The sequence below is a fragment of the Panulirus ornatus genome, chromosome 21, assembly GCF_036320965.1.
Source record: "Panulirus ornatus isolate Po-2019 chromosome 21, ASM3632096v1, whole genome shotgun sequence".
Lineage (NCBI taxonomy): Eukaryota > Metazoa > Arthropoda > Malacostraca > Decapoda > Palinuridae > Panulirus > Panulirus ornatus.
Genome location: NC_092244.1, coordinates 3,230,089 through 3,257,972, shown reverse-complemented (window position 1 = coordinate 3,257,972; position 27,884 = coordinate 3,230,089). Strand labels below are relative to the sequence as shown.

General features: G+C 40.7%; 2 protein-coding genes across 5 annotated transcripts in view; both read right to left on the bottom strand.

Moving 5' to 3' along the window:
• LOC139756264 (sorting nexin-13-like) overlaps positions 1 to 5,435 on the bottom strand; it is a 90,365-nt gene extending 84,930 nt beyond the window's left edge. For all 3 annotated transcript variants that reach the window (XR_011714305.1, XM_071675482.1, XM_071675483.1), the window contains exon 1: positions 5,231 to 5,435. Coding sequence is in view for 2 of the 3 variants with exons in the window: in XM_071675482.1 (XP_071531583.1) it covers positions 5,231 to 5,429 (199 nt within the window). In the remaining variant the exon portion in view is untranslated. The remainder of the gene's footprint in view (positions 1 to 5,230) is intronic.
• Positions 5,436 to 9,868: 4,433 nt separating this feature from the next.
• On the bottom strand, positions 9,869 to 26,603 carry LOC139756265 (sorting nexin-13-like). Of its 2 annotated transcripts, XM_071675485.1 has the most exons (5): positions 26,481 to 26,603; positions 21,170 to 21,278; positions 15,259 to 15,361; positions 14,682 to 14,893; positions 9,901 to 10,253 (listed from the first exon to the last, which is right to left on the bottom strand). In XM_071675485.1, the coding sequence occupies exons 2-5, from the start codon at positions 21,274 to 21,276 to the stop codon at positions 9,956 to 9,958; spliced, it is 720 nt and encodes a 239-aa protein (XP_071531586.1). In that variant the 5' UTR covers positions 21,277 to 21,278; positions 26,481 to 26,603; the 3' UTR covers positions 9,901 to 9,955. The 2 variants fall into 2 exon arrangements, with proteins under 2 accessions (XP_071531585.1, XP_071531586.1); XM_071675484.1 differs by lacking the exons at positions 21,170 to 21,278; positions 26,481 to 26,603 and adding an exon at positions 16,128 to 16,412 and having other exon boundaries at positions 9,869 to 10,253.
• Positions 26,604 to 27,884: the final 1,281 nt, after the last annotated feature.

The following is a 27,884-nucleotide window of genomic DNA, read 5'->3' as shown; positions in this document are numbered from 1 at the left end:
CAGATACCACTAAAAGAAATGGCAGTCAGTGGAGAGAAAGCTTCTTCAGCTTCGAGGATGCATTATAATCACAAGCAGGAAAATAATGGATTCCTGTCAGGTGAGAAGTTCCCCAACAAATTTGCAGCCCATTTCTTCAAATGATGATGATACAGCCTCGCTAAAAGTGATTTTTCTGTTCACGGTGTCTATGCCAGAACAGAAATGGGAAAAGATAATTTATACATATCTGGAGTGTACTTTCAGGTGGGTGGATATGTCAGGTGAGGTGAGTGTTGTTTTATGATTGCGAAGTTAATTTGGTGAGGGTCTGTTAATATAGGTTGTTCATCTGTGAATATCAGTTGTTCAAGTGCGAAGCAGTGGTCAGTTCTTTATTCCTACTTGGGACAGGTGACTGGTTATAGAGTGGGAAGGAGCTAGTGCTGTCGTAAAGAACTGAGTACCAGACATATACATATATACACATGTACATATTCATACTTGCTTGCCTTCATCCATTCCTGGCACTACCCCGCTCCACAGGAAAGAGCATCACTACCCCCTACTTCAGCGAGGCAGCACCAGGAAAATTGGACAAAATAGGCCACATTCATTGTGTAATGCGCCAAAACCACAGCTCCCTAACCACATCCAGGCCCCACAGACCATTCCATGGTTTACCCCAGACATTTCACATGCCCTGGTTCGGTCCATTGACAGCATGTCGACCCCGGTATATCACATCGTTCCAATTCACTCTATTCCTTGCTTGCCTCTAAACCTCTGTATGATCAGGCCCTGATCAAGTATATTCAATGTATGTATGGTCCATGGTGAAGTGCCTGAGGATAGGCAGAATGCATGCACAGTGCTACTGTACAAAGGAAAAGGGGATAAAGGTGAGTGTTCAAGTTACAGAGGTATAAGTTTGTTGAGTATTTCTGGAAAATTGTATGGGAGGGTATTGATTGAGGGTAAAGGCATGTACAAAGCATCAGATTGGGGAAAAGCAGCGTGGTTTCAGAAGTAAGAGGATGTGTGGATCAGGTGTTTGCTTTGAAGAACGTATGTGAGAAATACTTAGAAAAACAAATGGATTTGTATGTGGCATGGATCTGGAGAAGGCATATGATAGAGTTGATAGAAATGCTTTGTGGAAGGTATTAAGAGTACATGGTGAGGGAGGTAAGTTGCCAGAGGCAGTGAAAAGTTTTTATAAAGGATGTAAGGCATGAGTATGAGTGGGAAGAGAGGAAAGTGATTGGTTCCCAGTGAATGTCAGTTTGTGGCAGGGGTGCGTAATGTCTCCATGGTTGTTTAATTCATTTATGGATGGAGTTGTTAGGGAGGTGAATGCAAGAGTTTTGGAGAGAGGGGCAATTATGCAGTCTGTTGTCGATGAGAGGGCTTGGGAAGTGAGTCAATTGCTGTTCACTGATACAGTGCTGGTGGCTAATCAGGGTGAGAAACTCCAGAAGTTGGTGACTGAGTTTGGTAAAGTGTGTGAAAGAAGAAAGCTGAGAGTAATGTGAATAAGAGCAAGGTTATTAGATTCAGTAGGATTGAGGGACACATTAATTGGGAGGTAAGTTTGAATGGAGAAAAACTGGAGGAAGTGAAGTGTTTAAGATATCTGGGAGTGGATTTAGCAGCGGATGGAACCATGGAAGTGGAAGTGAGTCACAGGGTGGGGGAGGGGGTGAAGGTTCTGAGAGTTTTGAAGAATGTGTGGAAGGCGAGAACGTTATCTCAGAAAGCAAAAATGGGTATATTTAAAGGAGTAGTAGTTTCAACAATGTTATATGGGTGCGAGGCATGGGCGGAGGAGGGTGGATGTGTTGGAAATGAAATGTTTGAGGGCAACATGTAGTGTGAGGTGGTTTGATCGAGTAAGTAATGAAAGGGTAAGAGAGATGTGTGGCAATAAAAAGAGTGTGGTTGAGAGAGCAGAAGAGGGTGTATTAAAATGGTTTGGTCACATGGAGAGGATGAGTGAGGAAAGATTGGCAAAGAGGATATATGTGTCAGAGGTGGAAGGAACAAGAAGCAGGAGACCAATTTGAAGGTGGAAGGATGGAGTGAAAAAGATTTTGAGTGATCGGGGCTTGAACATACAGGAGGGTGAAAGGCGTGCGAGGAATAGAGTAAATTGGAACGATGTGGTATACCGGGATCAATGTGCTGTCAATGGATTGAACCAGGTTATGTGAAGAGTCTGGGGTAAACCATGGAAAGTTTTGTGGAGCCTGGAGGTGGAAAGGGAGCTATGGTTTCAGTGCATTACACATGACAGATAGAGACTGAGTGTGAACGAACGTGGCTTTGTTGTCTTTTCTAGCACTACCTCACGCGCACACGGGGGGAGGGGGTTTCTGTTTCGTGTGCGGTGGGGTGGCTTCGGGAATGGATGAAGGCAGCAAGTATGAATAGGCAAATGTGTATATATGTATATGTCTGTATAAGTATATGTATGTATATGTTGAAATGTATAGGTATGTATATGTGCAGGTGTGGGCATTTATGCATGTGTATGTGGGTGGGTTGGGCAATTCTTTCTTCGGTTTACTGCACAACCTCGCTAAGGCAGGAGACAGCAACTAGGTATAATGAATATAAATAAATAATAATAATAACAATAATAACAATAATTTTTTTTTTTTGCTTTGTCGCTGTCTCCCGCGTTTGCGAGGTAGCGCAAGGAAACAGACGAAAGAATAATAATAATAATAAAAATAATAATAATAATAATAAAAATAATAATAATAATAATAATAAATTTCCTGTGGGGTAGGGTAGCACCAAGAATGGATGAAGGCAAGCAAACATGAATATGTACACACATATATATGTACATGTCTGTGTTTGTGCATGTATATGTATGTATATGTGTCTATGATGATATTTATATTTTATTTTATTTTGCTTTGTCGCTGTCTCCCGCGTTTGTGAGGTAGCGCAAGGAAACAGACAAAAGAAATGGCACAACCCACCCCCATACACAATGTACACACACACACACGCCCACACACGCAAATATACATACCTATACATCTCAATGTACACATATATATACACACACAGACACATACATATATACCCATGCACACAATTCACACTGCCTGCCCCTATTCATTCCCATCGCCACCTCGCCACACATGGAATACCATCCCCCTCCCCCCTCATGTGTGTGAGGTAGCACTAGGAAAAGACAACAAACGCCCCATTCGTTCACACTCAGTCTCCAGCTGTCACGCAATAATGCCCGAAACCACAGCTCCCTTTCCACATCCAGGCCCCACACAACTTTCCATGGTTTACCCCAGATGCTTCACATGCCCTGATTCAATCCACTGACAGCACGTCATCCCCAGTATACCACATCGATCCAATTCACTCTATTCCTTGCCCGCCTTTCACCCTCCTGCATGTTCAGGCCCCAATCACTCAAAATCTTTTTCACTCCATCTTTCCACCTCCAATTTGGTCTCCCACTTCTCCTCGTTCCCTCCACCTCCGACACATATATCCTCTTGGTCAATCTTTCCTCACTCATTCTCTCCATGTGCCCAAACCATTTCAAAACACCCTCTTCTGCTCTCTCAACCACGCTCTTTTTATTTCCACACATCTCTCTTACCCTTACATTACTTACTCGATCAAACCACCTCACACCACACATTGTCCTCAAACATCTCATTTCCAGCACATCCACCCTCCTATGATGATATGTATATGTATATGTATGTATATGCATGTGTATGGGCATTTATGTAGATATATGTGTATATGAGTGGAGTGACCATTTTGCTATTTCATGTTACGCGGGGTGGCAACAGAAACGAATGAAGGCAGCAAGTATGAATATGTACATGTGTATATAAGTATACGTCTGTGTATTTATATGCATGTATACAGTGAAATGTATATGTATATGTGCAGGTATGGGCATTTATGTATATACACGTGTATGTGTATGTGCTACCTTGTTGACATGGGAGGCAGCGATTAAGTATAATAAAACAAATAAAACCATATATATTATCCCTAAGAATAGGTGAGAAAGAATACAGCCCACATATTCCCTGCATGTCGTAGAAGGCAACTAAGAGGGATGGGAATGGGTGGCTAGAAATCCTCCCTTCCTGTATTACTTTCCAAAAGAAGGAACAGAGCAAAGAGCCATGTAAGGAACTTCCCTCTAAGGCCCTGTCATCTGTTGTTGACACTCTCGCACACGCAGGAAATGAGAGAATGTAGGTAGAGAAGAGAGTGAATGGTTCCTAGTCAAGGTTGGTCTGCAGGAGGGATGGGTGATGTCATCATGGTTGTTTAATTTGTTTATGGATGGGATGGTTCAGGAGGTAAATGCAAGTCTTGCAGAGAGGGGTGAGTATGCAGTCTGTTGGGGATAAGAGGGCCTGGGAAGCGAGTCACTTATTGTTCAACAAATACAGCACTGGTGGCTGATTCAAGTGGGAAACTGCAGAAGCTGGTGATTGACTTTGGAAGAGTAAGTAAAAGAAAAAAGTTGAGGGTAAATGTGAATAAAAGCAAGGCTATTAGGTTCAGCAGGGTTGGTGGACAAGTTAGTTGGGGTGTAAGTTTGAATGGAGAAAAATTGGAGGATGTGAAGTGTCTTACATGTCTGAAAGACGACTTGGCAGTGAATGGAACCACAGCAGCAGAAGTGAGTCATAGTAGGGGTGGGGGAGAAGGTTATGGGAACAATGAAGAATGTGTGGAAAGAGAGAAAATTTTCTTGGAGAGCAAAAATGGGTAGGTTAGAGGGAATAGTAGTTCCAACAATGTTATATGGTCGCAAGGCATGGGCTATAGATATGGATGCATGGAAGAGGGTGGATGTGTTGAAATTGAAATGTGTGATGACAATATGTGGTGTGAGGTGGTTTGATCAAGTAAGTAATGAAAGAGTAAGATATATGTGTGGAAATAAAATGAGTGCAGTTAATTTCCTTTACCCCACATACTTTTTTAGTGTAATAAAAAACTTTCACCACTGGAAAACTCAAAATATGTGCAGTGACTCTAACAAAAGATTCTCAATGTGATACCCATCTTTATATGCTTGAACAGATACTTATACGATCACTGTTAAAGATAAAAATTTCTTTAAGATCACTCTTAAAGATAAAATTTCTTTAATCAAATCTGAGTTGCACAACCTGTAATATCAATTCCTGCAACAGCATACATTTTTTTTCAAAATCTATTGAATATGTAAGATCACCTTTCTCTGCATCTGACTTTAGACATACTTCATCACGACATATATCTTTTTCTTTTTCAGCTTCTCGGTCAAAGAAATGATCAATCAACTCTTCACTAGTGGCCTTCCCTCGTGCTGATGATCTAGCTTCTCGAAACAACCGCAGATGACATGCTATGTCGTCAACAAGTCGGGTTGTAAGATAGCCAACCCAATCCATATTTTTACATCTGGGGAGAATATGAGATTATTAGCTAGCCATAAAAAAATTGAACACATTATTAAGCCAGATTCAGCAAATGACATGTGACAGGTAAGGATACTTAAAAAAGATTAAAAATAAACAAATTACCAATAATCTTCCTAAGATATATCTTAATTATCACTATGGCTAATGACATGCATAAATACTGTGGAAGTAAATACTACTGTATGCTGTTCACATAATATTAGCTGCTGAGATGATGAGAGCTGATATAACAAATTTCACTTCTTAGCATATCTAATGATTCACTCTATCTTAAAGGTATTATCGTCATATGGGTACTAACAAAATCCCAGATTATTCAGCTTTACATAGTAATAATACCCCTGTGTCTTAATGAACTGAAATCACAGTCCCCTATCCACAAGCAGGCCCACAGACCTTTCAATGGTTTCCTCAGGCAATTCCTATGCCTTAGTTCAGTCTATTGACAACACAATGACCCCAGTATACCATATCATTCCAATTCAAACTATACCATGCACACATTTCACCCTCCTGCTTGTTCAGGCCTCGATCACCCAAAATCTTTTTCACTCCATCCTTCCATCTCCAATCTGGTCTCTCCCTTCTTGTCTCTTCCAATTATGACGAATATAAAGTAAACAAATAATAAAAAATGAGCTAATCATGAAAGAAATTGAATATGATAAAAGAATGCTGTTACATACATCTGACTTATGTCTATTTCAAGATCCTACCAGGTGGTCAGAATGGAACTCGGGCATATATCGGGGAATATCTGTATATTTATTTAATTGTAATAATTTACTCATTATATTTGATCACCATTTCCTGCGTCAGCAAGGTGGCGCCAGGAAACAGATGAAGAAAGGCCCATCCACTCATATGCACACACGCATAGTGCCATTGTACAAAGGCAAAGGGGACAAAGGTGAGTGCTCAAATTACAGAGGTAAAAGTTTGTTGAGAATTCCTGGGAAATTATATGGGAGGGTATTGATTGAGAGGGTGAAGGCATGTACAGAGCATCAGATTGGGGAAGAGCAGTGTGGTTTCAGAAGTGGTAGAGGATGTGTGGATCAGGTGTTTGCTTTGAAGAATGTATGTGCGAAATACCTAGAAAAGCAAAAGGATTTGTATGTAGCATTTATGGATCTGGAGAAGGAATATGATAGAGTTGATAGAGATGTTCTGTGGAAGGTATTAAGAATATATGGCGTGGGAGACAAGTTGTTAGAAGCAGTGAAAAGTTTTTATCGAGGATGTAAGGCATGTGTACGTATAGGAAGAGAGGAAAGTGATTGGTTCTCAGTGAATGTAGGTTTGCGGCAGGGGTGTGTGATGTCTCCATGGTTGTTTAATTTGTTTATGGATGGGGTTGTTAGGGAGGTGAATGCAAGAGTTTTGGAAAGAGGGGGAAGTATGCAGTCTGGTGTGGATGAGGGAGCTTGGGAAGTGAGTCAGTTGTTCGCTGATGATACAGCGCTGGTGGCTGATTCATGTGAGAAACTGCAGAAGCTGGTGACAGAGTTTGGTAAAGTGTGTAAAAGAAGAAAGTTGAGAGTAAATGCGAATAAGAGCAAGGTTATTAGGTACAGTAGGGTTGAGGGTCAAGTCACTTGGGAGGTAAGTTTGAATGGAGAAAAGCTGGAGGAAGTGAAGTGTTTTAGATATCTGGGAGTGGATTTGGCAGCAGATGGAACCATGGAAGCGGAGGTGAATCATAGGGTGGGGGAAGGGGCAAAAATCCTGGGAGCCTTGAAGAATGTGTGGAAGTCGAGAACGTTATCTTGGAAAGCAAAAATGTGTATGTTTGAAGGAATAGTGGTTCCAACAATGTTGTATGGTTGCGAGGCGTGGGCTATTGATAGAGTTGTGCACAAGAGGGTGGATGTGCTGGAAATGAGATGTTTGAGGACAATATGTGGTGTGAGGTGGTTTGATCGAGTAAGTAATAATAGGGTAAGAGAGATGCGTGGCAATAAAAAGAGTGTGGTTGAGAGAGCAGAAGAGGGTGTTTTGAAATGGTTTGGTCACATGGAGAGAATGAGTGAGGAAAGATTGACAAAAAAGGATATATGTGTCAGTGGTGGAGGGAACGAGAAGTGGGAGACCAAATTGGAGGTGGAAAGATGGAGTGAAAAAGATTTTGAGTGATCAGGGCCTGAACATGCAGGAGGGTGAAAGGCGTGCAAGGAACAGAGTGAATTGGAACGATGTGGTATACCGGCGTCAACATGCTGTCAATGGATTGAACCGGGGCATGTGAAGCGTCTGGGGTAAACCATGGAAAGTTCTGTGGGGCCTAGTTGTGGAAAGGGAGCTGTGGTTTCGGTGCATTATTACATGACAGCTAGAAACTGAATGTGAAAGAATGGGGCCTTTGTTGTCTTTTCCTAGCGCTACCTTGCACACATGAGGGGGGAGGGGGTTGTTATTTCATGTGTGGCGAGGTGGCGATGGGAATGAATAAAGGCAGACAGTATGAATTATGTACATGTGTATATATGGATGTGTCTGTGTGTGTATATATATGTATATGTTAAGATGTACAGGTATGTATATTTGCGTGTGTGGACATGTATGTATATACATGTGTATGTGGGTGGGTTGGGCCAATCTTTCATTTCTTTCCTTGCGCTACCTCACTGTGAAATATATATATATTTCATATGCCCTGGATCAGTCCATTTCCAGCATGTCGACCCTGGTAAACCACATCATTCTAATTCACTCTATTCCTGGCATGCCTCTCATCCTCCTGTAACTTCAGTCCCCAATTGCTTAAAACCTTTTTCACTCCATCCTTCCACCTCCAATTTGGTCTCTTGTTCTCCTTGTCCCCTCCAGCACTGACACATATATCCTCTTTGTCTATCTTTCCTCACTCAATCTCTCCCTATGTCCAAACAATTCCAACACACCATCTTCTACTCTCTCAACCAGACTCTTTTTATTTCCACACACACATATATATATATATAATCTATCCCTGGGGATAGGGGAGAAAGAATACTTCCCACGTATTCCCTGCGTGTCGTAGAAGGCGACTAAAAGGGAAGGGAGCGGGTGGCTGGAAATCCTCCCCTCTCTTTTTTTTTTTTTTTTTTTTCCAAAGGAAGGAACAGAGAAGGGGGCCGGGTGAGGATGTTTCCTCAGAGGCCCAGTCCTCTGTTCTTATCGCTACCTCGCTGATGCGGGAAATGGCGAATAGTATGAAAGATATTTTTTTTTTTTTTTTGCTTTGTCGCTGTCTCCCGCGTTTGCGAGGTAGCGCAAGGAAACAGACGAAAGAAATGGCCCAACCCACCCCCATACACATGTATATACATACGTCCACACACGCAAATATACATACCTACACAGCTTTCCATGGTTTACCCCAGACGCTTCACATGCCTTGATTCAATCCACTGACAGCACGTCAACCCCGGTATACCACATCGCTCCAATTCACTCTATTCCTTGCCCTCCTTTCACCCTCCTGCATGTTCAGGCCCCGATCACACAAAATCTTTTTCACTCCATCTTTCCACCTCCAATTTGGTCTCCCTCTTCTCCTCGTTCCCTCCACCTCCGACACATATATCCTCTTGGTCAATCTTTCCTCACTCATTCTCTCCATGTGACCAAACCATTTCAAAACACCCTCTTCTGCTCTCTCAACCACGCTCTTTCTATTTCCACACATCTCTCTTACCCTTACGTTACTTACTCGATCAAACCACCTCACACCACACATTGTCCTCAAACATCTCATTTCCAGCACATCCATCCTCCTGGGAAGCGAGTCACTTGTTGTTCAACAAATACAGCACTGGTGGCTGATTCAAGTGGGAAACTGCAGAAGCGGGTGATTGACTTTGGAAGAGTAAGTAAAAGAAAAAAGTTGAGGGTAAATGTGAATAAAAGCAAGGCTATTAGGTTCAGCAGGGTTGGTGGACAAGTTAGTTGGGTGTAAGTTTGAATGGAGAAAAATTGGAGGATGTGAAGTGTCCTTACATGTCTGAAAGACGACTGGCAGTGAATGGAACCACAGCAGCAAAAGTGAGTCATAGTAGGGGTGGGGGAGAAGGTTATGGGAACAATGAAGAATGTGTGGAAAGAGAGAAAATTTTCTTGGAGAGCAAAAATGGGTAGGTTAGAGGGAATAGTAGTTCCAACAATGTTATATGGTCGCAAGGCATGGGCTATAGATATGGATGCATGGAAGAGGGTGGATGTGTTGAAATTGAAATGTGTGATGACAATATGTGGTGTGAGGTGGTTTGATCAAGTAAGTAATGAAAGAGTAAGATATATGTGTGAAATAAAATAGTGCAGTTAATTTCCTTTACCCCACATACTTTTTTAGTGTAATAAAAAACTTTCACCACTGGAAAACTCAAAATATGTGCAGTGACTCTAACAAAAGATTCTCAATGTGATACCCATCTTTATATGCTTGAACAGATACTTATACGATCACTGTTAAAGATAAAAATTTCTTTAAGATCACTCTTAAAGATAAAATTTCTTTAATCAAATCTGAGTTGCACAACCTGTAATATCAATTCCTGCAACAGCATACATTTTTTTTCAAAATCTATTGAATATGTAAGATCACCTTTCTCTGCATCTGACTTTAGACATACTTCATCACGACATATATCTTTTTCTTTTTCAGCTTCTCGGTCAAAGAAATGATCAATCAACTCTTCACTAGTGGCCTTCCCTCGTGCTGATGATCTAGCTTCTCGAAACAACCGCAGATGACATGCTATGTCGTCAACAAGTCGGGTTGTAAGATAGCCAACCCAATCCATATTTTTACATCTGGGGAGAATATGAGATTATTAGCTAGCCATAAAAAAATTGAACACATTATTAAGCCAGATTCAGCAAATGACATGTGACAGGTAAGGATACTTAAAAAAGATTAAAAATAAACAAATTACCAATAATCTTCCTAAGATATATCTTAATTATCACTATGGCTAATGACATGCATAAATACTGTGGAAGTAAATACTACTGTATGCTGTTCACATAATATTAGCTGCTGAGATGATGAGAGCTGATATAACAAATTTCACTTCTTAGCATATCTAATGATTCACTCTATCTTAAAGGTATTATCGTCATATGGGTACTAACAAAATCCCAGATTATTCAGCTTTACATAGTAATAATACCCCTGTGTCTTAATGAACTGAAATCACAGTCCCCTATCCACAAGCAGGCCCACAGACCTTTCAATGGTTTCCTCAGGCAATTCCTATGCCTTAGTTCAGTCTATTGACAACACAATGACCCCAGTATACCATATCATTCCAATTCAAACTATACCATGCACACATTTCACCCTCCTGCTTGTTCAGGCCTCGATCACCCAAAATCTTTTTCACTCCATCCTTCCATCTCCAATCTGGTCTCTCCCTTCTTGTCTCTTCCAATTATGACGAATATAAAGTAAACAAATAATAAAAAATGAGCTAATCATGAAAGAAATTGAATATGATAAAAGAATGCTGTTACATACATCTGACTTATGTCTATTTCAAGATCCTACCAGGTGGTCAGAATGGAACTCGGGCATATATCGGGGAATATCTGTATATTTATTTAATTGTAATAATTTACTCATTATATTTGATCACCATTTCCTGCGTCAGCAAGGTGGCGCCAGGAAACAGATGAAGAAAGGCCCATCCACTCATATGCACACACGCATAGTGCCATTGTACAAAGGCAAAGGGGACAAAGGTGAGTGCTCAAATTACAGAGGTAAAAGTTTGTTGAGAATTCCTGGGAAATTATATGGGAGGGTATTGATTGAGAGGGTGAAGGCATGTACAGAGCATCAGATTGGGGAAGAGCAGTGTGGTTTCAGAAGTGGTAGAGGATGTGTGGATCAGGTGTTTGCTTTGAAGAATGTATGTGCGAAATACCTAGAAAAGCAAAAGGATTTGTATGTAGCATTTATGGATCTGGAGAAGGAATATGATAGAGTTGATAGAGATGTTCTGTGGAAGGTATTAAGAATATATGGCGTGGGAGACAAGTTGTTAGAAGCAGTGAAAAGTTTTTATCGAGGATGTAAGGCATGTGTACGTATAGGAAGAGAGGAAAGTGATTGGTTCTCAGTGAATGTAGGTTTGCGGCAGGGGTGTGTGATGTCTCCATGGTTGTTTAATTTGTTTATGGATGGGGTTGTTAGGGAGGTGAATGCAAGAGTTTTGGAAAGAGGGGGAAGTATGCAGTCTGGTGTGGATGAGGGAGCTTGGGAAGTGAGTCAGTTGTTCGCTGATGATACAGCGCTGGTGGCTGATTCATGTGAGAAACTGCAGAAGCTGGTGACAGAGTTTGGTAAAGTGTGTAAAAGAAGAAAGTTGAGAGTAAATGCGAATAAGAGCAAGGTTATTAGGTACAGTAGGGTTGAGGGTCAAGTCACTTGGGAGGTAAGTTTGAATGGAGAAAAGCTGGAGGAAGTGAAGTGTTTTAGATATCTGGGAGTGGATTTGGCAGCAGATGGAACCATGGAAGCGGAGGTGAATCATAGGGTGGGGGAAGGGGCAAAAATCCTGGGAGCCTTGAAGAATGTGTGGAAGTCGAGAACGTTATCTTGGAAAGCAAAAATGTGTATGTTTGAAGGAATAGTGGTTCCAACAATGTTGTATGGTTGCGAGGCGTGGGCTATTGATAGAGTTGTGCACAAGAGGGTGGATGTGCTGGAAATGAGATGTTTGAGGACAATATGTGGTGTGAGGTGGTTTGATCGAGTAAGTAATAATAGGGTAAGAGAGATGCGTGGCAATAAAAAGAGTGTGGTTGAGAGAGCAGAAGAGGGTGTTTTGAAATGGTTTGGTCACATGGAGAGAATGAGTGAGGAAAGATTGACAAAAAAGGATATATGTGTCAGTGGTGGAGGGAACGAGAAGTGGGAGACCAAATTGGAGGTGGAAAGATGGAGTGAAAAAGATTTTGAGTGATCAGGGCCTGAACATGCAGGAGGGTGAAAGGCGTGCAAGGAACAGAGTGAATTGGAACGATGTGGTATACCGGCGTCAACATGCTGTCAATGGATTGAACCGGGGCATGTGAAGCGTCTGGGGTAAACCATGGAAAGTTCTGTGGGGCCTAGTTGTGGAAAGGGAGCTGTGGTTTCGGTGCATTATTACATGACAGCTAGAAACTGAATGTGAAAGAATGGGGCCTTTGTTGTCTTTTCCTAGCGCTACCTTGCACACATGAGGGGGGAGGGGGTTGTTATTTCATGTGTGGCGAGGTGGCGATGGGAATGAATAAAGGCAGACAGTATGAATTATGTACATGTGTATATATGGATGTGTCTGTGTGTGTATATATATGTATATGTTAAGATGTACAGGTATGTATATTTGCGTGTGTGGACATGTATGTATATACATGTGTATGTGGGTGGGTTGGGCCAATCTTTCATTTCTTTCCTTGCGCTACCTCACTGTGAAATATATATATATTTCATATGCCCTGGATCAGTCCATTTCCAGCATGTCGACCCTGGTAAACCACATCATTCTAATTCACTCTATTCCTGGCATGCCTCTCATCCTCCTGTAACTTCAGTCCCCAATTGCTTAAAACCTTTTTCACTCCATCCTTCCACCTCCAATTTGGTCTCTTGTTCTCCTTGTCCCCTCCAGCACTGACACATATATCCTCTTTGTCTATCTTTCCTCACTCAATCTCTCCCTATGTCCAAACAATTCCAACACACCATCTTCTACTCTCTCAACCAGACTCTTTTTATTTCCACACACACATATATATATATATATAATCTATCCCTGGGGATAGGGGAGAAAGAATACTTCCCACGTATTCCCTGCGTGTCGTAGAAGGCGACTAAAAGGGAAGGGAGCGGGTGGCTGGAAATCCTCCCCTCTCTTTTTTTTTTTTTTTTTTTCCAAAGGAAGGAACAGAGAAGGGGGCCGGGTGAGGATGTTTCCTCAGAGGCCCAGTCCTCTGTTCTTATCGCTACCTCGCTGATGCGGGAAATGGCGAATAGTATGAAAGATATTTTTTTTTTTTTTTTTTGCTTTGTCGCTGTCTCCCGCGTTTGCGAGGTAGCGCAAGGAAACAGACGAAAGAAATGGCCCAACCCACCCCCATACACATGTATATACATACGTCCACACACGCAAATATACATACCTACACAGCTTTCCATGGTTTACCCCAGACGCTTCACATGCCTTGATTCAATCCACTGACAGCACGTCAACCCCGGTATACCACATCGCTCCAATTCACTCTATTCCTTGCCCTCCTTTCACCCTCCTGCATGTTCAGGCCCCGATCACACAAAATCTTTTTCACTCCATCTTTCCACCTCCAATTTGGTCTCCCTCTTCTCCTCGTTCCCTCCACCTCCGACACATATATCCTCTTGGTCAATCTTTCCTCACTCATTCTCTCCATGTGACCAAACCATTTCAAAACACCCTCTTCTGCTCTCTCAACCACGCTCTTTCTATTTCCACACATCTCTCTTACCCTTACGTTACTTACTCGATCAAACCACCTCACACCACACATTGTCCTCAAACATCTCATTTCCAGCACATCCATCCTCCTGCGCACAACTCTATCCATAGTCCACGCTTCGCAACCATACAACATTGTTGGAACCACTATTCCTTCAAACATACCCATTTTTGCTTTCCAAGATAATGTTCTCGACTTCCACACATTCTTCAAGAAAGATATATATATTCATTTATCATATGCGATCACCATCTCCCACATCAGCAAGGTAATGCCAGGAAACAGACAAAAAAAAGACCCATCCACTCATACACACACACACACACACACATATATATATATACATACACATACATATCAACATACACATATATACTTACACATACTAAGACATATATACACATGTAAATAGGAAACAGACAAAAAAAAAGACCCATCCACTCATACACACACACACATATATATCAACATACACACATATACTTACACATACTAAGACATATATACACATGTAAATATTCATACTTGCTTGCCTTCATCCATTCCTAAGCCACTCTGCCTCACAGGAAATAGCATCGCCACCCCTTATATCAGCAAGGTAACACCAGGAAAACTGACAAAAAAGGGCTATATTCATTCACATTATATCTCTAGCTGTCATGTGTAATGCACTGAAACCATAGCTCCCTATCTACAAAAGTTTATAAACACTATTTTCCAAAGAAAATGTCTTACCTATTAGCCAGAACAACCATAGAATGCTGTATGGTTCGATGAAGCTGCATAATAAAGGCCTGATGATGTGAAAGATGGTTATACCAAGTAAGTACAAAATCACGAACAACCAATGTCACCACTCCTTGAAGCTGTTCATCTATGAGGCTGGATCCTGTTACTCGTCGGTCCTGTCGTTCACTGCTGCTACTGAGTTGTATACTATTGATAACCTGAATCAAAACAAAAATAAGATTAACAGAAAGAAGAAAAATTTATTTTTTTTCATCAATGCTTATAGCTCCTTTCTCGTAAAAAATTTCTAACTTACACGTACCATCAAAAAGAAATACATCTCTTACTTTTCACAAAAATTAAAATATGATTTTTCTCACAATATTTATGTCTGAATCCTGTAATAGAAGTCACTCTTACTGAAAAGGCCTTACTCTCCAGTTTTAAACTACTCTTCAGTTTAACAGTGAGGTACCTTTCCTAAGGTCTCTCCATTCTGAAACCAAGGCAGGTAATAACCTAATAAAAAAGCATACTGCAATGAAAACCAACTATAACAACTGCCTTACCACAAAGTACTTACCTTTTCATGTTGATCTCGAGGTAGTGGAAGATGTGACCTGTGAATGTTTAACCACATCTGTTCACTTTCCACCAGGCAACACCATCTTACTGCAACCAGCCATCTTCATACAATATGAAACACAAGAGATTTAGAAAGAGGAAATAAATCAATATATTCATGGTGTCTACAAATTAGTAACATTATGAACCATGTAAAATATAACAAAATGAGAAATATTCAAAGCTTGATATGTTAAAGGACAAGACAGTGTTTATTGTACAAACTCATACATGTCCTGAATTAAAACAAGCATGTCAGAGGATAACAAATGCATACCACAGAGCCATTTCTCATATACAAAAAGGGATTGTTTTGAAGACTGATAAACCATTTCTCTGCTGGAGGCAGAGCCTTATCAACATGAGAGGGCACTTGCCCACAGGGTGGTTATAACATTTTATCCCAAAAAAGGCTTTTTTTATACCCAGAGCCTTCACCTACACTCCTATAATGTAGTTCTCCCACAATACCACAGCTATACTAAATGCACATAAAAAGCTTTACTACAATGTGTCCTAAAAAATTGAAAATTCTACTCAAAAGCAATACTGTAATCACTATGCTATTATACCTACCAATGACATTACATCAACCCTTGTTCCTGGAACTGCTGCCCATCAATCTCCAGTCTTGAATCCCATTGGTCATCCTAGGAAACTACCTTACAAGGGAAGATGGGTTGGGTACCAAAGGGCAGGCAATGGCTTTTGCTTGAAAAAAAAAAAAAAAGCTCAAGCCAACTTTAAGCCAACTCATCAACTGCCCTCTTATCATGTAGCTTTACCTCAGAAGAAATGGGAGGTGGATTTTTTTTAGCCGAAAAGTACCTTAAGATATCAGCACTAAGTGAAGACAGGTCCATAGCATTTTGTCTTCTAGTGATAATGATCTGGCAGAATTTTCTCTTGCTGAGATCTTCATATGGCTCAGTCATTCTTGGACCATACATCTCGTGTGTTGTTTGGCACACCACAGGAATAAACATTGTACAATTAGAGATGCATCGGCAAGTACTTGATATGTTAAAGGACAAGACAGTGTTTAGACAAAGACCTGTCCATATGTGTCATGTGGCTTGGCTCATTATTAAAGACAATGTAGAGACCAAGACAAGTAAGCTCACATTGTGCTGCTTGGCAATTTATGACAAAAATACCATACAGGTAAGGAGACGCCACCAAGTGTTATGCTTCTTGCCACAGAAAATGAATGAGTAGGGTACAGGCAAACATGTCACCATGTACTTTGTTCCATGATACATCTTTATGTCTCTCTGTATCCTGTATGCCTCTTGTCAGGCATATATATGCTTTCCTGAGTGTCTCTTCATATCCTATGTATCTGTATTTGTGAATATATGCTTATTAACCCATTGACTACAACTGTAGCATGCTGTTAACCAGATAGGCTGGACATTTATCTAATTCTTTTCTAATTCTGTCTTTCACATCACTCCACCTTTGTCCTATTCACACCTTCTGTAACCCAACAAGCACTAAACAACCATCCTCTGAACTAAGCCTTAAACTTCAACACACCAGACTTCTCAGAGAAACACGAGTCACACTCTCCCATATACACTCCAGACATCAACCATACCTACAACACTATAATCACCATTTCACAAAATCTTAAGATCCCTCTCAAACATGATGCAACTACCACAACAAAAACATCGAACATTTAATACTCAAGTGCCCTGCACTGTCTGCACACACATCGCTATATTTTATGACCTACAGTCCAAACCAGTGGAAATGGCCAACTTCCTAAGCATTGCAGGAACCTTATAAAGAAAAAAGGGACTCCTGGGGAAGTAAGTATATATTCATATATATCATATCTTATCTACTATACTTGATCTCCGTTTCCCGTGTCGTCGAGGTAGTGCCAAGAAACAGACGAAAGAATGGCCCAACCCACCCCCATACAAAATGTATAAACATAAACATCCATGCACGCACATATACATACCTATACATACATATACATGTTCAGACATATGCATATATACTCCTGTACATATTCATATATGCTGCTTTCATCCATTCCCGCCACCACCCTGCCACACATGAAATGGCACTCCCCTACCCCTGCGTGTGCACAAGGTAGTGCTAGGAAAAGACAACAAAGGCCACATTCGTTCACATTCAGTCTCTAGCTGTCATGTGTAATGCACCAAAATCACAGCTCCCTTTCCACATCCAGGCCCCACAAAACTTTCCATGGTTTACCCAGACGCTTCACATGCCTTGGTTCGATCCATTGACAGCACATCAACCCCAGTATACCACATCGCTCCAATTCACTCTTTTCCTTGCAGCTTTTCACCTTCCTGTATCTTCAGGCCCCGATCGCTCAGAATCTGTTTCACTCCATCCTTCCACCTCCAATTTGGTCTCCCACTTCTCCTCGTTCCCTCCACCTCTGACACATATATCCTCTTTGTCAATCTTTCCTCACTCATTCTCTCCATGTGACCAAACCATTTCAATACACCATCTTCTACTCTCTCAACCACACTCTTTTTATTACCATACATCTCTCTTACCCTTTCATTACTTAAACAAACTACCTCACACCACATATTGTCCTCAAATATCTCATTCCCAACACATCCACCCTCCTCCACACAACCCTATCTATAACTTACACCTCGCAACTATATAACATTATTGGAACCACTATTCCTTCAAAAATATCCATTTTTGCTCTCCGAGTTAACATTCTCGCCTTCCACATATTCTTTGACGGTCCCAGAACCTTCGCCCCCTCCCTCACCCTGTGACTCACCTCTGCTTCCATGGTTCCATCCGCTGCTAAATCCACTCTCAGATATCTAAAACACTTCACTTCCTCCATTTTTTCTCCATTCAAACTTACCTCTCAATTAACTTGTCCCTCATCTCACCCCAACTCTCATTTGCCCTCTTTTTCACCTCTTGCACCTTTCTCTTGACCTCCAGCTTCTTTCTTTTATACATCTCCCAATCATCTGCATTCCTTCCCTGCAAGTATCATCCAAACATCTCTCTCTTCTCTTTCACTAAAAACCTTACTTCTTTATCCCACCACTCACTACCCTTTCTACTCTGCCCACCTCCGACCTTTCTCATGCCACATGCATCTTTTCCAAAAGCCATCACTGCTTCCCTAAATACATCCCATTCCTCCCCCACTCTCCTTATGTCATCTGCTCTCATCTTTTGCCATTCTAAATTCCATCTCTCCTGACACTTCCTCACACATCTCCTTACCAAGCTCACTTACTCTCACCACTCTCTTCTTCCCAACATTCTCTTTTCTTTTTTGAAAACCTCTACAAAACTTTACCTTCGCCTCCACAAGATAGTGATTAGACATCCCTCTAGCTGCCCCTTTCAGCATATTAATATCCAAAAGTCTCTTTCACACGCCTATCAATTATCACATAATCCAATAACACTCTCTGGCTATCTCTCCTACTTACATACATGTACTTATCCACATCTCTCTTTTTAAACCAGGTATTCCCAATCACCAGTCCTTTTTCAGCACTCAAATCTACAAGCTCTTCACCATTTCCATTTACAACACTGAACACCCCATGTACACCAATTATACCCTCAACTGCCACATTACTTACCTTTGCATTCAAATCACCCATCACTGTAACCTGGTCTCATGCATCAAAGCTGCACATTCACTCAATTGCTCCCAAAACAAATACCTCTTATGATCTTTCTCATGACCAGCCCCCCACTCTTGCCCCCTTTAGTCGCCTTCTACAAAACACGGGGAATATGTGGGAAGTATTCTTTCTCCCCTATCCCTAGGGATATATATACATATATATTTGTCGCTGTCTCCCGTGTTAGCGAGGTAGCGCAAGGAAACAGACGAAAGAATGGCTCAACCCACCCACATACACATGTATATACACGCAATATATACATACCTATACATCTCAACGTATACATATATATACACACACAGACATATACATATATACACATGCATATAATTCATACTGTCTGCCTTTATTCATTCCCATCACCACCCCGCCACACATGAAAATAACCACACCCTCCCCCAAAATATGCATGAGGTAGCGCTAGGAAAAGACAACAAAGGCCAGTTTCGTTCACATTCAGTCTCTAGCTGTCATGTAATAATGCACCAAAACCACAGCTCCCTTTCCACATCCAGGCCCCACAGAACCTTCCATGGTTTAACCCAGACGCGTCACATGCCCTGGTTCAATCCACTGACAGCACGTCGACCCCAATATACCACATCATTCCAATTCACTGTATTCCTTGCACGCCATTCACCCTCCTGCATGTTCAGGCCCCGATCACTCAAAAACTTTTTCACTTCATCTTTCCACCTCCAATTTGGTCTCCCACTTCTCGTTCCCTCCACCTCTTACACATATATCCTCTTGGTCAATCTTTCCTCACTCATTCTCTCAATGTGACCATTTCAACACACCCTCTTCTGCTCTTTCAACCACACTCTTTTTATTACCACACATCTCTCTTACCCTATTATTACTTAATCAAACCACCCCACACCACATAGTCCTCAAACATCTCATTTCCAGCACATCCACCCTCCTGCGCACAACTCTATCCATAGCCCACGCCTCGCAACCATATAACATCGTTGGAACCACTATTCCTTCAAACATACCCATTTTTGCTTTCCGAGATAATGTTCTCAACTTCCACACATTCTTCAACGCTCCCAGAACTTTCGCCCCCCCCCCCCCCCCCCCCCCCCCCCCACCACCATATGATTCACTTCCACTTCCATGGTTCCATCCCCTGCCAAATCCACTCCTATGAGTCCGCGGGGAAAATGAAACACGAAAAGTTCCCAAGCGCACCCCCATGTAACAATCACATCATCAGGGGAGACACTAGAGAGCTCTACCTACTGAAGGTTATACCATGAGTAATATGTCGCCTCTGACAAGGCTGTATTATTGTGAGATCATTCTCATAAAAGAACTTCTCACTGCAAAGGGGTCCACATTTCCCTTCACTAGAAGTAATGCAGGAACCCTAGAAAGAAGTCCTTGGGTAATTATAATAATATAATACAGTTTGTTACCACACTCTGACTGCATGAGGTTACACCATGAGAGAAATAACACCTTTAGCAAGGCTGTACCATTGGGAATACAATCTCATGAAAGAACTTCTCACACCAAAGGAGTCCATTACTTCCCTTATACCGGAATGAGTGCAGTTTTGGGCTGCAGGAGACTGAAAATAAAGTTTTGGTTAAGAGCAGGACCCTCTCATAATATAGGGTCCTGGAGCAATTATGAGCTGATCAATAAATATAAATCAATGTATCTATACATGTATGTGCATATACAGAATCTACTTATGATGAGATAAATTCAAAATCTGAGTTTTCTGATACCTAAGAATGGTATAGAGACAAAAAACAGACTAGAAAAAGAAGGAAAAAGTTTATGATTAATGGAAATGGGAAGGAAATGACATCATCAGCAAACAAGCACAATAAAGACCTATGACAATAATTATGAACAAATAACTGACAAAGGTACTATCTACTACATCCTGCTAACTGAGGGAATATGGAAATCAGGTGACAAATTATGGGTAACAGATGGAGCAAAAGTGTGGGAGAAAAATGGAGTAAGGGATAAAGTACGTAACTAGAGTCATACAATGTTTGCTTTGATGTGGGGAAATAGCATATTCATTCACAGAACAACTAAACATTAATGTCAAAAGAATACACTGTTCTGACTGATTCTTTCAATAGCAACCATTACCTTATCTTCACATGGATAATGACCAATGGTTGTGTCTTACAGCAATTACAGAAAAGTACAGACCTTACTACTCACCCTCCACAAAATACAACAGCAGACACAGCAAGGGTCAAACAAGCTTTGATGCCAAATGAACCAAGTAGCAATGCAGCTCCTAATACAATCCAAGCCCAAACAGCCATGGCTGGAAAAAATTTTAATGAAATAATTTGCATCTGAGTTAACTTCATAATGTAAGTTGAACAAAATGAAACACCAACTCCAAAAAGAATACCATAAACGAAACCAATTTACATTAGTATTTAGTTGAACAGGGGGGGGGATGGGGGGGTTGTTATTTCATGTGTGGCAGGGTGGCAAAGGGAATGAATAAGGGCAGACAGTATGAATTATGTACATGTGTATACATATATATATATATGTCTGTGTGTGTATATATATGTATACACTGAAATGTATAGGTATGTATATGTGCGTGTGTGGACGTGTATATATATACATGTGTATGTAGGTGGGTTGGGCCATTCTTTCCTCTGTTTCCTTGCGCTACCTCGCTAACGCGGAAGACTGTGACAAAGTATAATACATAAATAAAGAAAGAAATATAACAAATTTTCTTGACTCAAAAATCTTTATCAAAGTTAAAGTAGCATTTCATAGCAAAATAAAAAAAAAATTCAATGTAACACTCATTTCTAACAATGAAAATGATCATAATAAATATCTGAAGAAAACTTTTAATGTGCACTGAAAAAGGTTTTGTGAATACAAGTGATCAGAAAAATAAACAATGAAATTAATAAAAAATTGAATTAAAATAAAAAAGTAGAAATGGGAACACGACTAACAACAATCTATTCATTTTTCATAACTGCCATTTCCCGTGCTAGTGAGGCAGCGCTAGGAACAGACAAAGACAAGCCACATTTGCTCACATCCATTCTCTAGCTGTCATGATGTGTAATGCACCAAAACCACAGCTCCCTATCCACAATTAGATTATATATATATTATTATTTTTGCTTATTCATTTTGCTTTGTCGCTGTCTCCTGCGTTAGCGAGGTAGCGCACGGAAACAGACGAAAGAATGACCCAACCCACCCCCATACACATGTATATACATACACGTCCACACACGCAAATATACATACCTATACATCTCATGTACACATATATATACACACACAGACATATACATATATACACATATACATAATTCATACTGTCTGCCCTTATTCATTCCCATCGCCACCCCGCCACACATGGAATAACAACCCCCTCCACCCTCATGTGTGTGAGGTAGCACTAGGAAAAGACAACAAAGGCCCCATTCGTTCACACTCAGTCTCTAGCTGTCATGTAATAATGCACCGAAACCACAGCTCCCTTTCCACATCCAGGCCCCACAGAACTTTCCATGGTTTACCCCAGATGCTTCACATGCCCTGGTTCAATCCATTGACAGCATGTCGACCCCGGTATACCAGTGGTTCCAATCACTCTATTCCTTGCACGCCTTTCACCCTCCTGCATGTTCAGGCCCTGATCAATCAAAATCTTTTTCACTCCATCTTTCCACCTCCAATTTGGTCTCACACTTCTCCTCGTTCCCTCCCCCTCTGACACATATATCCTCTTGATCAATCTTTCCTCACTCATTCTCTCCATGTGACCAAACCATTTCAAAACACCCTCTTCTGCTCACTCAATCACACTCTTTTTATTTCCACACATCTCTCTTACCCTTACATTATTTACTCGATCAAATCACCTCACACCACATATTGTCCTCAAACATTTCATTTCCAGCACATCTACCCTCCTGCGCACAACTCTATCCATAGCCCACGCCTCGCAACCATACAACATTGTTGGAACCACTATTCCTTCAAACATACCCATTTTTGCTTTCCAAGATAATGTTCTCGACTTCCACACATTCTTCAAGAATTTTCCCCCCTCCCCCACCCTATGATTCACTTCCGCTTCCATGGTTCCATCCACTGCCAGATCCACTCCCAGATATCTAAAACACTTTACTTCCTCCAGTTTTTCTCCATTCAAACTTACCTCCCAATTGACTTGACCCTCAACCCTACCGTACCTAATAATGTATATATATATATATATACATTTTGATGATGAAAAAAACATTTCTCTTCCAGATGCAGAGACCTACTGTATCAGCAGCACAGAAAGTACTCTTCACTTGCTTACTACAGAGTCAAAACACTGTCTTACCACCTATGGTGTATTCACCTCAATTCTAGCCTCATCAGGCAACATATATCTATAAAACCAACTAGATGCTATTCAATATAAAACAGAAGCTCCATCCTCCCTTAAGTATGAAACCTCTTTGAAAAAGGTCCAAGACAGATCCTGCTCTTCCATTCTACAACATAACTCTGAAAATGCTTGAAGTAATGTTTGATACTTTATAAGAGAAGAGATTCTGTGTCCTCAAGGATCTGAAATATAAAGATTGGCCTGAAAAGGACGTTCTGAAAGTTAAAAAAAAATTCTTTTGGGTGTCCCACTAGCAATAAGATGTCCCATGGTAAAATCAGGGTCAGAATCATTCCTACCCTAATAATAATGATAAGGAAGATTCCAATTTTCTCACTGTTTATTCTGTCTCAAACCTCATTAAGCACAGAAACATTCCCTGGATTGCATAAGAAATGTGTGTCTCTCCCAAAGCAAAGAAAATTAGCCAATCCTACAATGCCTATTTCATCTTTAGTAAACAATACAAATAAGTTAAAGTTTACATTTCTTTTTATTTCTTATTAAATCTATTTGCTGTCTCCTGTGTTTGCGAGGTACCGCAAGGAAACAGACGAAAGAATGGCCTAACCCACCCACATACACATGTATATACATAAACATCCACATATGCACATATACATAACTATATTTCAACGCATACATACATATACATACACAAACATATACTTATATACACATGTACACACTCATACTTACTGCCCCCATCCATTCCCATTGCTACCCCGCCACATATGAAATGGCACCCCTCCCCCATCTGTGTGTGCAAGGTAGCGCCAGGAAAAAATAACATAGGCCACATTCATTTACACTCAGTCTCTAGCTGTCATGTGTAATGCACCGAAACCACAGCTCCCTTTCCACATCCAGGCCCCACAAAACTTTCCATGGTTTGCCCCAGATGCTTCACATGCCCTGCTTCAATCCATTGACAGCACGGCGACCCCAGTATACCACACCATTCCAATTCACTCTATTCCTTGCACGCCCTTCACCGTCCTGTATCTTCAGGCCCCGATCGCTCAAAATCTTTTTCACTCCATCCTTCCACCTCCAATTTGGTCTCCCACTTCTCATTCCCTCCACCTCTGATACATATATCCTCTTTGTCAATCTTTCCTCACTCATTCTATCCATGTGAAAAAGCCATTTCAATACACCCTCTTCTGCTGTCTTTTCATTACCTCACACTCTTTTCATTACCTCACATCTCTCTTACCCTTTCATTACTTACTCGATCAAACCATCTCACACCACATATTGTTCTCAAACATTTCATTTCCAACACATCCACCCTCCTCCACACAACCCTATCTATAGCCCATGCCTCGCAACCATACATCATTGTTGGAAGCAGTATTCCTTCAAACATACCCATTTTTGCTCTCCGAGACAACATTCTCGCCTTCCACACATTCTTCAATGCTCCCAGAACCTTCGCCCCCTTCCCCACCCTGTGACTCACTTCCATTTCCATGGTTCCATCTGCTGCTAAATTCACTTCCAGATATCTAAAACACTTCACTTCCTCAAGTTTTTCTCCATTCAAACTCACCTCCCAATTTACTTGTCCCTCAACCCTACTGTAACTTGCTCTTATTCACATTTCCTCTCAGCTTTCTTCTTTCACACACTTTACCAAACTCAGTCACCAACTTCTGCAGTTTCTCACTCGAATCAGCCACCAGCGCTGTATCATCAGTGAACAACGACTCACTTCCCAAGCCCTCTCATCCACAACAGACTGCATACTTGCCCCTCTCTCCAAATCTCTTGCATTCATCTACCTAACCACTCCACCCATAAACAAATTAAACAACCATGGAGACATCACACACCCCTGCCACAAACCAACATTCACTGGGAACCAGTCAGTCTCCTCTCTTCCTACTCGCACATGTGCTTTACATCCTTGATAAAAACTTTTCACTACTTCTAGCAACTTGCCTCCCACACCATATACTCTTAAGACCTTCCACAAAGCATCTCTATCAACCCTATCAGATGCCTTCTCCAGATTACAGAAATACCTGCAGAGAACAGGTCATACTTATCTTACATACTTAAGGCTATAGAATATGACAGCAGTAGTATATCAGAGAAAATTTACAGCTATTAAATGTAAAAGAAGGTAATACACTTGTGAAAGACAAACAAAACCTATAAAAAGCTCATCTGAAGTCCCTAGCATTTATGGTATATATCTTAATGTTCAGTACTGTATTTGAAATAAACCAGTGAAATATATGATTAATTATCATGTAGGTGGACTGCCATGTAAACAAGCAGAACACACAGTGTAAGATATGCTATTCCAGCAGCAGACGAATTTCATGTTGGTATATTGCTACTCTCGTTTCTTCTGCTAGGTGACGTTTCACAGGTTCTGTCAATATTCTACACACATTTTGTTACTTTCGCATTAGTCAACCTCACATTTTCCTTTGTATACATAACCCTCTATAATCATCTAATCTATTTTCGTTCAATAAAAAAATATGCTACAATTCGTACTTTGCACCTACATCAGCACTACAGAAGAAAACCATTCAATATCCCCAACTTGAGTTTATCTATATAACAAACAATGGTTCTATAAAATGAGAATTCGGATCCTAAGTCTGGAGCTCATGTGTCCTAAAAATGAAAAATTACTAATGCATCAATAGCGGGTAAGTTAAGATGAAATTACCAATGAGGCTAAAGTGGGCAATACTGTAATATATGAGAACAAATACAAGGCTAGAAGTATCCATTTCAAGTAACTAGGAAAAAACAACACAGGATAGCAGCCTAGTTCTCAAGAATAATGCTAAAAAATCACATAAAAAACAAACAGAATTTTGACATTTCTACAGTCATTTGATATACCGTTTTGCTTTTACTATGAGAACTACGTGAATGGTTACTTTTCATATTGTTCTTCATGGAAAGGGGGTGTTTTCATAGATACTAGCTGAAATACTGTATCATGTTACTTTTATTAATCTATTGAGTTTTTCGCTACTATAACACATAGTATTAAACACTTACCATTGAGTTAATGTTAACAATGGCACAATAATCAAATGTTCAACTGCTTACATAGAATATTACCTTAAAATTATCGTCGATTCTTGATGGTACCCATCTCGTCATGTAATATTTACTATTTGTTTCGAAGATCAGGTTGTCAGCTGACGTCTAGTTGCTCCTTCCCTAAGGCTGTTTTGATTGGACAATATGGATAAAGATGATTTCTGATTGGTGTTCAGATCTTGATGTTTAGGTTTTACGCCACCGAATATTGCTGGCGAACATGCTAGCGAATACCTTCATTCCCTTTTAAAACATTCCTAGCGAACATCATATTAGACGGTTTTGTTTACACCTAAATTTACCAACGTTAGACCCTCCTATCAACTTGTTTTCACCTGTGCATCAATACATAAACACTGATTTTATTCAAAGATGTAGTAGTAATACACAACACTTATTAAACTAATATCCTAATAGGGACTAGAACTTCGGAAGGTGTATAGTCAAATATTTTGTAATACATTTGATGATTTGATTTAACTGGAAATTCATAACATGCATGAGCGTCCTCAGTATACATTCCAGAGGGGACAGAGTTGAAAAATTATGACAAATCTGGTGACTTTTATTTGAAATACATAGTAAAAGTATATAACCACGTCACTCAGTTTAATTCCATCTCGTTCTAGGTCTTCCCTTCCACTTGTTCCTTCCTTCCTCCACTTCTGCCACAAACATCCTCTTAACCTTTTTTACTCATCCTGCCCGCATTTCCATCAGTTTAATTCCATCTCATTCTCGGTCTTTCCCTTCCACTTGTTCCTTCCTTACTCCACTACTGTCACAAACATCCTCTTAACCTTTTTTTTTTTTTACTCATCCTGCCCGTATTTCCGTCAGTTTAATTCCATCTCATTCTCGGTCTTTCCCTTCCACTTGTTCCTTCCTTACTCCACTTCTGCCACAAACATCCTCTTAACCTTTTTTACTCATCCTGCCCGTATGTCCAAACCATTTAAATTTAAGCACACTCTGGTCAGCTCCTTTAATATGACTGCGCTTACTACTTCGTCCTTCACACGATCAACCCTCCTCACACCAAGTATCATCAGGTATTTCGATTCTAACACATTCACCCTTTTCCATTCGTATGCATTTAGGGCCCAAGACTTGCAGCCATATAACACTGTCGGCACTACTATATTTTCAAACCTACCCATTTTCGCTTACATACAATGACCTCAACTTCGGCACTATCCTCATCTCTCGATTATTTGCCCCCTCTCGGTTCTCATTCTATAACTCACATCAATTCCCATGGTTCCATCCGCTGCCATTTCACTCCCACATATCCAATGCAGCATTTCCTTACCTTTCTTTTATTCACATTAACTCTCAAGTGCCTCCTTTCAAACATTATTCAAACTCAGACAACAGCTTCCCGAGTTTCTTTAATCTGCCACCATAACCCTCAGCCATGTC